Source organism: Leucoraja erinacea, chromosome 11 (assembly GCF_028641065.1).
Source record: "Leucoraja erinacea ecotype New England chromosome 11, Leri_hhj_1, whole genome shotgun sequence".
NCBI classification, from domain to species: domain Eukaryota; kingdom Metazoa; phylum Chordata; class Chondrichthyes; order Rajiformes; family Rajidae; genus Leucoraja; species Leucoraja erinaceus.
This window is the reverse complement of record NC_073387.1, coordinates 10,908,229-10,923,470: the sequence shown is the minus strand read 5'-3', so window position 1 is coordinate 10,923,470 and position 15,242 is coordinate 10,908,229. Positions and strand designations below refer to the sequence as shown.

Below are 15,242 nucleotides of genomic sequence, written 5' to 3'. Positions count from 1 at the left end.
GTGCAGTTTCCTACCACTTCTAGCAGTTTCCACCGACCATTTCAAGCAGGGTGCAAGGCCACCAAATTCAACTGCAGTTTCATACCATTTCATGCAGGGTGCAAGGCTACCACATTCAAATGCAGTTTCATACCATTTCAAGCAGGGTGAAACCACCATAAAACCACACAAAACACCACATAAACACCACACACAGTTGAGTAGACAATCAGTGTGTTCAGTTGATTCACAGCTCAGACATTCGTGACCACCCTCCACCATCTTGCAGAGACTGAGCCACACCCACACTTCCGGGTTTTATAATCCCTCCCCCCTCCCACCAGAAGGACCGTGGCTTTCTTGGCGTGATTGACAGGAGAGAGATTCTCAACATTTTTTAAACACTGATAACACTTTTATTTTTCATTGATGGGAAGAATCCTCTGCACCTGATGACCGGAGGGGGACTGAGTAAGATGGCCAAAAATCACAGCCGTATGTGGTAGCATTTTTTCTAAAATCATGAAACAGAAAAACAGGAAGTGGTCAAGATTTGACATTTAGTAATATAGATATAAATAAATGTGATCTTCATTCCAAAAAGGGTATTGTGGTGGATTCCGGTTTATTTTTATCAGCAAATATATGTCAATATAAGCAAATGCATTAAACCTAGGTGAGGGAAGCATGTTTATTTTGTTTCTTGTGGTTTCACTAAACAGCAGCACAGTGGTGCAGTTGGTGGAGCTGTTGTCTCACAGCTAACCGGGTTCGATTCAGACTTTGGTTTCTGTCTGTGTGGTGTTTGCACGTTCTCCCTGTGGCCATGTGGGTTTCCTCTGGGTGCTCCTGTTTCCTCTCACATCTTAACGATGTGCAGATTTTTAGGTTGGATTGCTTCTGCACAAAAACCCCATTAGTGTGTAAGGAGTAGATGCGAAAGTGGAATTCTTGGAACTGGTGTGTGTGGGTGACCAATGGTAGGCGTGGACTCAGTGGGCCAATGTTTCCATGATGTATTTTCAATCAATCAATCACTCAGTTAAGGTCATCTTTATGGCCTGGCTCTGAATATCGCTAACTCAGCAAGAAAAAAACGTTGGATCTTCTGGTCTGTGTGACTTTGGTAATAAACCAGGTGGTCTGTTCATATATTAGGCTGCAAAAAAGCTTGAATAAAAGTTTGACAAGAGATCCTTGCAGCTCTGTTTCCACTTATTCTTCATCATCATTACATTCCCTCATGTTCAATTGACCAAAGTTCTTGGCATCATCATAAGGTACAAAATCGGCTGTAAATATCATGGTTCTTTGCTTGATTTCTCTATCCAGTTCTTCACAATTCATCATTGTACGAATAAATCTAGATGCATGATACAATTATCTACAAAACATAACAGTTTCAATTCTCACAGGACTTTGGGATGTTGTGTGCAGAATGCAACAGATTGAGTTGAGTAATGTAGGTTGTAATGTTACTCTGACAATCTGGAGTTGGCTTGATTGCTGTTAACAATTTAAGAGAAGTTCCACAGGATTTATCTTCATGGTACTTTAACCTGAAGTTATTCCCCTTCCTGAGGGGATTAACTGCATTAAGTAAAGTTGATTGTAAAGTAACTTGTACACGGTTGGCTGGATGCAGCAAGCATGATACGTGAGCATGCAAGTCAGCCAGCACATCTCTGAATCAACTGGGCTGTCTTTGTTCCCAGTGTTGTTGGCATTTCAGACTGCAGTGCCACAGGCAGGGCATTGCAACTCAGCAAACTGGTGACATGCATTTTCTAGATTTCTTCAATGGTGGAGATCAAAAGGTCCAAGTGTTTCCTATAAATACTGACCTTATATGTGAATATGACGCAATCATGTTTGTTGTCACGGTATTGGGCAAGGTACGAGATGGAGGGAAGAAGGGTTTTGGCCCAAAACGTTGCCTATTTCCTTCGCTCCATAGATGCTGCCGCACCCGCTGAGTTTCTCCAGCACTTTTGTCTACCATTGGGCAAGGTACGTTGTGAAGGCCCTGATGAAGGCAGCTCATGTATGCATGAATGCACGCACACTCACTCACTCACGCACGCACGCACGCACACACGCACGCACAATCACACACACACACTTATTGACATTGTATGCAAATGTGATGCAATCATGGAAATAGACAATCTTTTTTGGAGGCCCAGAGGAAGGCAGTGCACATTTGCGTACACACACACGCTCTCACAAAATAAAAATACACCTTCATGGAACACACACGTGGAAGTAAGCACGCACACGCTCATGCAAATACCCAACAGTTCACTGTCTTTTGAATAAATAAATCCCCATGCTCCCCATGAAAAGGTGTGTGGGAGTGTGTGTGAGATGTGAAACCATGAGTATGGTTTCTCTCATTAGGTTTATCCAAACTCATGGTGTTTATCTTTATTTTCTGATTCCGATTGGGTTAGAACAGTCATAGTTGGACCTTGTTATCACGCTTTTCTTGTTTTTGTTGGTTCATTGCAACTGTATGTGTGCATTGGTGCATATGTAAACATGCATTGATACAAGTCCATGGATATCTATGAATGACTTATTTTGTTGAATGAAGACAGCTATATTTAAGCTGTACTTCCTTGCAAAGTGTGAGCAATAATATTTCTTGCCTGTTAAATATCATAGTATTTAATTTCTGTTGCCACCTATGTTCTTAATTTAAATCTGTGTTTTATAAAGTGACGGGGGGCCGTGGGAGGGAGATGCAAAAAAAAAAGACACTGCTTAAGTATTCAAAGGAGCAATTGACAGGCTGCCACTGAAGAATGGTATTCGAGTCTGATTCATGCCCAAATAAATCTAGTTTCCTTAAATTCATCTATTCTGGAGTAAATGATGGATGGGAAGAATCCAGCTGTTAAACAAGCTACAATGGTTGGATCTTCACGACTGGCCGGAGAATTAATACTGTAGAGAGCATCTAACTAATGATCAGAAAACAGCCTTCTGAACGGTTTTATTTGACACCATTATATAAGAGTCCAGAAGATCACATGATCCATGGCTACCATTATTTTTCTTTGCATTTCCTCAAGATCAAGACTTGCTTCCACTCCAATTGCATGGCTTCGCTTCACTGGTAATTGATGAAATCTATCACAAATGGGCAGGCGGTGCCTGATGGGGTAGTGGTTTATATGGCAGTGTGTTGCTCTCACCAGTTATGGTGGACTACTCTGTGCTGGTGAAGTATGGGCAAGAGGTTCTTAGTGCTGCACAAAATGCCTCTTCTACATTTTGAGGGGACCTGGGTTAGTAAATCTCAGGAATAAAGAGGGTGTTGTATTTTTCTCATGGATGATCTGACAACATTCTCGAGTTGTTTCATTTGATGAATGGCTGAGCCTTGCCATGACATAATTGAGAATGGAGTTTTGAGAATCTTGTGCTGGGCACAATGAAACCAACTGAGTATTATCATGCCTTTAGTGCTGGATAGGTGAGCTGGAAAAGAACATTGATACTAAATGTTTGTCTTCCCAATGGATCTGAAGGATTTTTCTAGGACAGCATCGGTGGCATCCGTTCCACACTTTGTGAGGGTACAGCTGTTGTATAAATGTAGAGGACAGTTGGAATCACGGCTTCCTGATAGACCATGAGAATAGATCAGGGACTGAAGCTCACCATTTCACCTCCAACAAGCTTCTTGCTTAGTAGAGCTGATCTGGAGGACTTATGGGAAACTTTAACCCACGTTGTCTCCATTTGAGAACCAAGATCACCCCAATCTCTACAGGCGAGCTGCCGATGATACTTACATTAGGTTGCAGGGCAAGTTCTGCCTCTGTTATCTTCTTCATTGTAATATACAAAGCTTATACTCAATATCCACAAACAAGAGTGCTCTGTCCACCTGCAATGATCATACATTGCCATTCTCCAATTATGACTCAATGCAGGAGCATGGAAAATGTGGACCATTTCCAATATATCTGGAGACAGTGATGGTAAATACTGATATGAAAATTTACCATGGCATTCAACATGCCAGCAGAGCCTTTGGGTGACTAAAGAAAAGGGCATTTGACTGGGTGACTGGTACAAAGTCACAGAACCTTAGAGTTAAGAAGGGTCTCGAATTAAAAATGTCACCCATTCCTTCTCTCCAGAGAGGCTGCTTGTCCCGCTGAGTTACTCCAGCATTTTGTCTCCATCTTCGAACCTTAACCAGTTCTCTTTGTGCCACTGTATGATCTGTGCACAGCCGTGGATCACGGAGATCCCTTTTGAATCCAAAGAAAAAATAACAACGTTATTAACTCTGTACCTCAATAATAATAAAAGAAAAGTTCACAAATATACACAAAATGACTCAAAGTACTGAAGTCACTCAATAGGTCAGGCAGCATCTCTGAAGAACATGGATCGGTGATATTTTCGGTCGAGATCCTTCTTCACCAATATACAGCCTATCCCTAGTTTGTGTAATCTAAACCTATGGTCCATGTTTCTCCCAAACCCGTTTCCAGAATGTATCAACTTGCTTGCCGTCCTGCCCTATTATTATCTATGAAGCAGTCTACATCAATTAATTTTTCTTTAATTGAGTCAGGTCGGGGGGAATTCCCCCCATCATGGGCACCATGTAATCCCGTGCTACCTGCTCCATGGTCGGATAGACGGTGACTAAACCGACATCCCCACCTGGTTTGCCAGGTGAGGAGGGGGCTGTGGCCACCCAGCAGGACCAAAAACAAGACCTGTCAAGGGGCGGATGAGCTCCTCGCGAGCCAGCGGCCATCCACACTTCAGTAGAAGTTGCGATCACTGTCGTACATAGCATTGTAAGGTATGCCCGTCGGAAACCAGCACCACTGCGTCGCTAATGTTTTCAACGATTTAATAATAAAATAACAATTAATTGAGCTTCTTGCAATTTGGTGTCAGTCTAATGACAGCAGCTGTTGGGAGAATGGAGTTTGTTTGTGGGAGAGAGAGAGAGAAGCAATGTTTCTGCTTCTGTATCTGTGCTGTGGTTGTTTTATTTTTGTGGTTAAATGCAGATCTTCTCAAAAGATTTCATTCCAGAGTTGGTTTCATACTAATAATGACGCTACTGTAATTTATAGAAGGTAAATTGATATACATTTTAAAAGTCCAATATGCCAAAATGATAATGATCTGCCTTCTGGTGTCGCTGGTACTGGATCTTGACAATTATCAGATGTGTACTGGGAGAAGTAATCTCACTGCACCCCAGATGGTCAGAGAAATGAAAATCTCAGACCATTCACATGGCCGTGCCTCATTAGCATTTGCTCGGTCAGCTACAGTTGGCATGAGGTGATGGGCAAGTCACCAACAATGGAGATGGTGGGGAAGGGAAATTTGCTCGCTACTCTGTGGCGTCAAGCTGGTAATAAGGCCTTGAAGAGCTGGAGGCCATCTGGGACAACATGGCAGAAAACAAGCACGGTCCACAGCAAATGTAGCCAGGCTTTGCTTCATTTCTGGTACAGCCTCACTGATCCCTTAATAATGTTTCCATATTTGCTCAAAATCAAGTGGGCTTGAGCTGATAATATTTGTAAACACTCCCCTGAATTTTTTTTTGCCAGCATGTTTGGTGAGCTAAGTAAGCATGGCTGAGTGTCACTATGCAACTGAGTCCTGACAAAAATGGACAAAACCCAGACTGAAATGGTGTTAGAGTGATTCACACTCATAAAAAAGCCGAAGCCAGGACCACATGCTTCCTGATAGGACCTCATCTCATTATTCTTTGCTGCATAGTTTAGTGTTTAGTTTAAAGTTGCGGCATGGAAACATACCCTTTGGCCCATTGAGTCCAAACCAACCATCAATCTCCCGTTCACCTTGGTTCTCTGTTATCCCACTGCCTACATATTAGGAACTGATATGAAGCACAATCCATTCTGGATGAAGCCAGAATCAGACCAGGGAATGAGTGCTACCTTGTAGGCTGAAGTGTCCTCTATGATGTTTGTGGCGAGCAAGGAGAACACTGTAAAACATATCTGCGCACTGCTGCTGCTTCACACAAAGATTATATGGGCAGGAGCACTTCAAATATTAGATCTTGGAGAAGCCTTTTTGTAGAACCTACTCTGTTATGCACCTTGTCTGTAGCTGTAACACTATATTCTGTACGTTATTGACTGTAATCATGTGTGGATGATTTACTTGGACATTACGCAAAGCAACGTTTTTCACTGTATTTCAGTACATGTGACAATAATAAACCAATACTAATGCCAATGCCAAAGTCCAACTTTAAACAGTTCTCAACTTTCAAAATCTTTTTTTCCCCAAGATTTAATATATGCGTAACTAAAGGTAGATGATACCAGCGTAGTTAAATAATTAAAGTCAATGGTGTCAAAAGTGAATATACTGGAACGCTATGTGTAAGAAGTAACTGCAGATGCTGGTTCACACCGAAGATAGACACAAAATGCTGGAGTAACCCAGCAGGACAAGCAGCATCTCTGGAGAGAAGGAATGGTTGATGTTTCAGGTCGAGACCCTTCACTCTCAAGACCCGTCATGTCACCTATTCTTTCTCTCCAGAGATGCTGCCTGTCCCGCTGAGTTACTCCAGCATTTTTTGTCTATACTGGAACTCTAGTCAAGTTTTGTGGAAATTAAACCCAAATGAAGAGCATTCTGTTAAATACAATGAATGGGCTGTATATCTCCATGTGTCTTACATGCATTTTTGTAAAGGAAACATTAGTCAACCAAACCTGTCAATTTAAATAACATCATCCATACAAATTGGCAAAGGATTAGAGCTCTTCATGCGGTTGAAAAGAGTTGATTTTCTTACAACATATCTGTTTTTGACCGTCTTTTAACTTCCTTCCCCAAGATTTCTCCCCGAATTTTATCCTACATATATTCCCAAGTTATTCCTGCCTATTTCTTACAATTTCTCCCCTGCTTTCACTGGCATCCTGTCTGTGCCCTTGTAATTTGCTCTGCCTCCTTCCTTCCCTGCTCTAATCCTGTTTTTCTCTCTCTCTCACTCTCTTTTTTCTCATTTTGTCCCTGTGGCTGTTTCTCTTGCTCTCTGTTTCTCTCTTTGTTTTATACTTATCCTGATCATAGGTTATGTAAAAACATCTGCTGTTAAATGGAATCCCCTTGCCTTTCTCTCTGTCCCTTACCCTTCAACTAATATATATGCCTCTGCTCTTGTGTGATCCACCCAATCCCTTTCCATCTCTGTCTTTGTCTCCCTCCTGTCTTGTTTGAATGTGTATTTGCAAATGCTTGTCTTCCTCTCCCTTTGCTGTCTGTTCCATGACTACTTATGTTGCTAAATGAAACTCCCCTGAGAATGAGCATTGATTGGCCTTCTATTTAAAGAATTGAAAAAATCAAAATCAGTCTTTAGTCATAATCTTTCAACAGAATGCTACTTAAACAATTGAAAATATTGTACTATTTTTTAATTACCCTGCTAATGAAATCCTCAATGGATTAATTAAAGGTTCAGTCAATTAAATTCTGTGAGATCCAAGTGTTCCTGAAGATTAGAATTTTCTTTCAAGACATGAAATAATCACATATAGATACAAAATACTGGAGTAGCTCAACGGGACAGACAGCATCTCTGGAGAGAAGGAATGAAGAGAAATTAATTCCTTCTCTCCAGAGATGCTGCCTGTCCCGCTGATTTACTCCAGCATTTTGTGTCTATCTTCGGTTTAAACCAGCATCTGCAGTTCCTTCCTACTCAAGAAATAATCACACATGGCTCAAAACCGTTTGCTCAACTACAAGCCAATTGGTGAAGAGGTTTCCCTTTAATGTGACACACACTTTCTCTTTTGTCATAAAATAGTTCGAGTATATTTTGAAATGTCAGTATTGAATCTTGCTCTCCTTATTTACAGTGACTTGAGTGAGAATCGGATTCCAGCTCTTCCCAGGAAAGCTTTCCGTGGAATCGTTGACATCAAAAATTTGTGAGTAGAGATGACATCCAAAATATGTTGACATCAAAAATGTGTAGAGATGACATCAAAAATATGTTGACATCAAAAATGTGGAGCTGTGTCATAACATTTTGTAGATGGCATGCATTTGACATCATCAGTTTGTGAGTAGTGTCATCATTTTTTGTAAGTGCCATGAATTTGATGTCAAAAATGTGTGAGTGGTGTTGAATTTTTGGTTTACATTCTGGGAGCTTGCAACAGACCTTTATATAGGTAATCATCTACAACAAATGATTTCCTCCGCCCTGCCAGGATGCATGTGCATGATTTTGCAATGAATCAAATAACATCCCTGATAATATTATATTATAATAGAAACAGAAAATGCTGGAAACACTCAGCAGGTCATGCAGCATCTGTGAAGTGGGAACTCAAGTCAATGTTACAGGACAAAGATCTCTCATCAGAATGATTCTTAACCTCAACCTTGATCCTTTCCTTTTCATTTCTCTGATGCACTCTAACTGGTTGTGCATTTGGAACACTTTATTATTTTTATTTCAGATTTACAGCACCAATAGATATTTCTTTTACTTATATTTACTGTTGAAAATGTCTGTGCTGTGTAAATGAAAATGATCTTCTCAGTTTAAATGTTTTAATTAATCTGTCAGAGGCTTGTACAAAAGTAATTTTTATCCTTTCTTCCCGTCTATCTTGTACCTAAGCTGGGTGTGGACAGAAGAGGTTTCACTACATCTACTTTGAGCTTGTCATTTCTGAAATTGGCACTAGTGTGCTGTTAAAGAGTAAACGTTTCTTCCCAGCTGCACCCATCCTCTTACATTGAAAAGGAAGCCAGAAATGTAAACGATAAGAAGATTTGGTTGTGAATTCTAAATACATTTATTTAATTTTCAACATTACAAACTGTAGTGATAATTTTCTGATAATGTTTGATCTAAACCTATAACCTATATTTTCCTGCAGTTAATTGACCAGTTGACCCTGTTGTTTGATTAAGCTAGCATTAATCTACATCATAGCATAATATATAAGCAACCTCTGAAATATGTAAGAACATATGAAAATCGGTACAATAAAAGACCCATTGGCCACTTAAACGTCCTCCACCATTCACTATATTTAAATGTATTCTGCTTCAGGTCTCATCTGCTTTTCTGGGCCAGTTCTCCTAAAGGGCCTGTCCCACTTATGTGTCCTTGGCATGCAAATTACGCAACCTCGTGGTCGTGTTGAGCCACGATGGTCCGGCGAAGGTCGGGCGCGATTACATGCATACGCACAGCCGTCTGAAGCGCGTGACGTCATTTGAAGATGGACACAAAGCTGGAGTAACTCAGCGGGACCAGCATGGAAAGGGTGACGTTTCGTGTCGAGACTCTTCTTCACTCTTCTTCTGTCTGAAAAGAAGGGTCTTGACCCAAAAAGTCACCCATTGCTTCTCTCCAGGGATGCTGCCGGTCCCGCTGAGTTACTCCTGCATTTTGTGTCTATCTTCAATTTTCTTGGCCCCGCTCTGGGAGTAGAAGTGGGGGCGGATCCGGACCGAGTTTGGCGATCGTTTGTGTGCTTCTGCTGCAATTGAAGGCGAGACATTGCGTTGCGCCAGGGTCTTGGGCCTGTCCCACTTTTGGCCGTCAGTTCCGCGACAGGCCGTTGGCGCGCGAAGATTTTGTTCACTCCAAAGATTTCGGAGCCCCGCACGATGTCGCACACAACTACATACCCCTCCACGCTTCTAAGTGGGACCGGCCCCGCGCAGCCATACGATGCCCGTACGCCTCAACGTGACCACGAGGTCGCGTAATTTGCATGCCAAGGACACGTAAGTTGGACAGGCCCTTAGGCTTCAGATCCATAGAAAAGTACAGCATGGGAACAGGCCCTTCAGCTCACAATATCAGTGCTGAACATGATGCAAAGATCTTATCTGCCTGCATATAATCCATATGTCTCCTTTTTCCTGAAATATTCACCTGCCTATCCAAAAGTATCTTAAAAACCACCGTCGTATCTGCCTCAACTGCCACCCCCGAGAGCACATTGCACGCACTAACGACCCTCTCCGATCTTTCAAACTTATCTATCTCTTCTTTTAATAATCTGGCCACAAACATGCAGGGTAGAGAACCCTAAGAGAAAAAAGTCCTGTAGACCTCAGCGTTGAATGACCAACTTCTTGTAACTGTGTTGCCTCTTTTGAGTCGGAAGACTCCAACATCTGTGGGAAGGAACTACAGATGTTGGTTTACGTTGACGGCTGACACAAAATGCTGGATTAACTCAGTTCAGGCAGATAATAAGGAATAGGAGACGTTTCGGGTCCAGTCCCTTCTTCAGACGATCTGATGAAGGGTCTCGACCCAAAATGTCACATTCCTTTTCTCTAGAAATGCTGCCTGACTCGCTGAGTTGCTCCAGCACTTTGTGTCACACTCCTACATCTAATCTCTATGCCCTCTCAGTTCTTCAAATTTTAAGAAGCAGATTCCTCATTCTTCTAAACTCTGCGAAAATACAGATGTAACTTTCTTATCCATTTATGATGGAATTCTTTCATCACAGCAACTAGCTGAGTGAATCTGTTCTGGACTGCATTCAATGCTGGTAAATGCTTATTTAAACAAGGGATCCAATAAAGTGCCTAATCCTCCTGGGGCGGCCTCAGCAACATCTGGTACAAATATCTCAATACTTTCCAGTTTCCAAATCCCAACCCCTTTGCAATTGTTTCCCATCCTGAGGCAACAGAGCACAACTAGAAGTCCTCTTTCACTGAAGCTTTATTATAGTGCACTCCTTGATAATCAAAGACAGAGCTTTGCTCAAAGGAGCTCTTCTGTCAAATCTGATATCTCACTGGCAAAAAGATGTTGTGACTGATTGTATTTACAAATACCAGCATTCCAGGCCTTTGTCTGTAAACAGCCTTATCTGAACCCTAACAGTGTTGATCCAACCCATTTTCCACCTCAGTATCACTGTTACTGATCCTCTCTTACTTTCTGTAATGAGTGTTTGCTTTCTCCTGCCTCCTGCAACCCATGTTCTGTTCCTGACGTCTATTTATGGTGTCTTCCTGGAAAACTATTTCCCTGCTGTCCCCTTTCACCCTGCTGGGACCCTTTGGCACCTGTCACTGAAAGTAAGGGTTTTGGCCCGAAAAGTCACCTATTTCCTTCGCTCCATAGATGCTGCTGCACCCGCTGAATTTCTCCAGCATTTTTGTGTACCACTGAAAGTAAGCATGCAGGTACAGCAGGCAGTGAAGAAAGTGAATGGCATGTTGGCCTTCATGACAGGAGGAGTTGAGTATAGGAGCAAATAGGTCCTTCTACAGTTGTTCAGGGCCCTAGTGAGAACACAGCTGGAGTATTGTATGCAGTTTAAGTCTCCAAATTTGAGGAAGGACATTCTTGCTATTGAGGGAGTGCAGCATAGGTTCACAAGGTTAATTCCCGGATGATGGGACTGTCATATGTTGATAGAATGGAGCAGCTGGGCTTGTACACTCTGGAATTTAGAAGGATGAGAGGGGATCTTATTGAAACATATAAGATTATTAAGGGTTTGGACACACATGAGGCAGGAAACATGTTCCCGATGGTGGGGGAGTCCAGAACCAGGGGCCACAGTTTAAGAATAAGGGGTAAGTCATTTAGAACAGAGATGAGGAAAAACCTTTTCTCACAGAAAGCAGTGGAGGCCAATTCTTTGTATGCTTTCAAGAGAGAGTTGGATAGAACTCTTAAAGATAGCGGAGTCAGGGGAAATGGGGAAAAGGCAGAAACGGGGTGCTGAGTGTGGATGATCAGCCATGATCACAGTAAATGGTGGTGCTGGCTCGAAGGGCCGAATGGCCTACTCCTGCATCTATTGTCTATAGTAATGGTGAAGAATGAACATGAGGCAGAAAGGAATAAAATATTCTGTAAAACAAATGGAAAATAAATTGCTTTGAAAGTTGGCCTCAGTCTCCAAGGCTTAGTGCTTTTGGATGAATTTCTCCCAGCACTTTAAGGACAATGATAATAGATGGTGTCAGGAAAGGTGCAAATATGCAACATGACCAAAATCCCAGTGCTATTTTGTTAGTGGGGGCAGAATAATTGTAAAATTCATATGGACAATAATGGACAAATTTCACATACCCAAATATGTTTCATTCATAATAATTAAATTTGGACCTGATCAAATCAATCCTTATATTCAGAATCAGAAAAATGAATAATTTATGCTCTAGTATCTACATCATATTTCCCCATTATTTTAAACATTTCTAAAACAAGAATATTATAATTTACAGATTCCAGTAATTAATTAATCTCACCAGCATAAGCTTAAAAAAAGCACAAGATGGTTGCAAGATCACATATTGCTTTTTTTTTTTTAACAAGGCTAAGTGAAATAGTTGCAGTGATTTATATTTATTGAGGGAATGCTTCATGGAATGCATGCAGTTAGACACAAGAGAGAGCTAATTTATCTTACAATATATTGTAATTCTTAATTACTCTTCCCAGCAGCTTTATTGAAGCCATGAACTCTGAATATGTCATTTTGTTAATGCTCTCTCTTTCACATCCATTTTATTATTCAGTTGCCTTCCAAACGTTCGGAAGGATGCATCTTTTTTCTTCTCCAGCTTTTCAATGGAATTGTTTTCCACTGAAACTGGATTTCAGTGAAGAATTCCCTGTTGCGGACGGGATGCCATGAGATGTGAATGAAGATTGTTCCCGATGTTGGGGAAGTCCAGGACAAGAGGTCACAGCTTAAGGATAAGGGGGAAATCCTTTAAAAACGTGTAAAATGAGAATAACTTTTTTCACACAGAGAGTGGTGAATCTCTGGAACTCTCAGCCACAGAGGGTAGTTGAGGCCAGTTCATTGGCTATATTTAAGAGGGAGTTAGATGTGGCCCTTCTGGCTAAGGGGATCAGGGGGTATGGAGAGAAGGCAGGTACGGGATACTGAGTTGGATGATCAGCCATGATTATATTGAATGGCGGTGCAGGCTCGAAGGGCCGAATGGCCTACTCCTGCACCTAATTTCCATGTTTCTATGTTTCTAAGTGACCTTTCACTTTTGGCAGCTGAGTAAATTAGTTCCAATCCAGACAGATCGTCTCCTCCATGGAATTGAAATTAGACCATAAGACCATGAAGACTAGGAGCAGAATTATGCCATTGTGTCTACTATGCCATTCGATCATGGCTGATCTATTTTTTTCCGCTCAACCCCATTCTCCTGCCTTCTCACCATAACCTTTATGCCCTTACTAATCAAGTAGTTTTGGGATTCATAAAGGGAATTGGTCACTGTTGTGAATGCTCATAATACAACATTGATTGACACATCATTGAGAATCAAACAAGGTTTGAAATTCTCCACATCCCTTGGCCCACTTCACCAAAACTAGAATAAGTCATTCATCTCATCGTAGGTCCTATCTGTATGTAAATTGGTTGCATATTAGCCATATGACTACACTAATCTACCTCAAGTACTTTGGACAATCAAAGTCTGGAAAAGATGCTGTATGGTTAGAATATAGAACATAGAACAGCACAAGAACAGGCCCTTCATTACTGAACATGACCATTACTGGCTGCCAAGACTATTACTTAGCTACCTGCACACAACTTGCCCTGCACATCTTTTTTTACATTGCCCCTGTCACCTTAAACCTATGCCTTCTAGTATTTGAATTTTTTCCATCCTGGGAAATGATTCTGATTGTCTACCCTACCTAAGCCTCCATAATGTGATGTACTTCTTTCAGGTTTCCCTGCATCCTCTGGCATTCCAGAGAAAACAATCCAAGATTTTCCGATCTCTCTGTGTAGATAATACCCCCCAAATCCAGGCATCATTCTGGTAAACCTCCTCTGCACCCTTTCCAAAGCCTCCACAACCCTCCCTGTAATGGGGTGAGCAGAACTGCTCACAATCTATAAATGCAGCCTAATCAACATCCTATAATACTACATCATGTCTTCCTGACTCTTATACTCAATGCCCCAACCTGTGAAAGCCAGCAAACCATATGCTTTCTTCACCACTCTATATACTTGTGTTGCCACTTTCAGGGAGTTATGGACTTAAACTCCAAGGTTCCCCCAACGTCAATGCTGTTAAGATTAATGCATTTAATTGTATATATTTTCCGTTACATTTGACCTCCTAAAATGCAACAGCTCACACTTACTTGGATTAAACTCAGTTGTAATTTCTTCCCCTCTATTGCCATGTTTTTATATGCAAAATGCACCCTGTGCTTTTTCTTTTGACCTTTACACATCAACCTTCCATAATCTCTGAATCACCTGAAACTCATTGAATATAAAACAGTACAGAACACTACAGGAACAGGCTCGTTGGCGCACCATGCCTGCATCATCCAGGATACCAAACTACCTTATCCCACTGTCTGCCCATTGGCTGTGCCCCTCTATTCCCTGCCCGCTCACGTGTTGGTCTAAATACCTCTTACATGTTGCTATCATATCTCCATCCACCACCTCACCTGGCAGCGTATTCCAGGCATTTACTGCCTTTTGAACAAAACAGGTTGCTCCCATATCTCCTTAAACTTATCCAATTTCACCCACAAATCTATGCCTTCTATTATTTGCCATTTCCACCCTGGGTAAATGACTCTGGTTCTCGACCCTATTTATGCCTCATAACTTTATATGGTGCCATCAGTTCGCTGCTCAGTAGCCGACGCACCAAAGAAAACAATGCAAGTTTTTCCAAGCTTTCTCTATACCTAGTACTCTCCAATGTAGGCAACATTCAGGTAAACCTCTTTTGCACGTTCTCTTTCCTTCCTATAGTGTGGCAATCAGAATTGCACACAACACTCCAAATGTGGCCCAACCAAAATATTATACTGCTGCAACATGACTTCCCAGTGTTTATGCTCAACACCCAGACCGATGAAGTCTAGAATGTCATACACCCACCTTATTAACATGTGTTGGCACCTTTCATGGAGCTTTCATATCAGTGTTCCTTGCATACCCTGTCTTTATAACCAATAAGTAATAATAGTAATAATAATAATAATAATAATAATAATAATAATACACTTTATTGTCATTTGTAAATACATACAATGAAATTAGGGTTAGGGTAAAGTGGAAAAGCTGGAAAGAATGATCAGCACAGATGTGAAACAGTGGCTTGGACTTCCACGATGCTTAAGTGCTGTCGGAATGTACGGGAGTGGCAAATTGGAATTGCCCATTGCAGGACTTGTGGAAGAGTTCAAATGCACT

General features: G+C 41.4%; 1 protein-coding gene across 2 annotated transcripts in view; it reads left to right on the top strand.

The window, feature by feature from the left end:
• The window catches only part of LOC129701451 (slit homolog 3 protein-like), a 561,975-nt gene that overhangs the window by 327,854 nt on the left and 218,879 nt on the right, over nt 1-15,242 (top strand). For both annotated transcript variants that reach the window (XM_055642634.1, XM_055642635.1), the window contains one exon: nt 7,887-7,958. In XM_055642634.1, the coding sequence (XP_055498609.1) occupies nt 7,887-7,958 (72 nt within the window). The remainder of the gene's footprint in view (nt 1-7,886; nt 7,959-15,242) is intronic.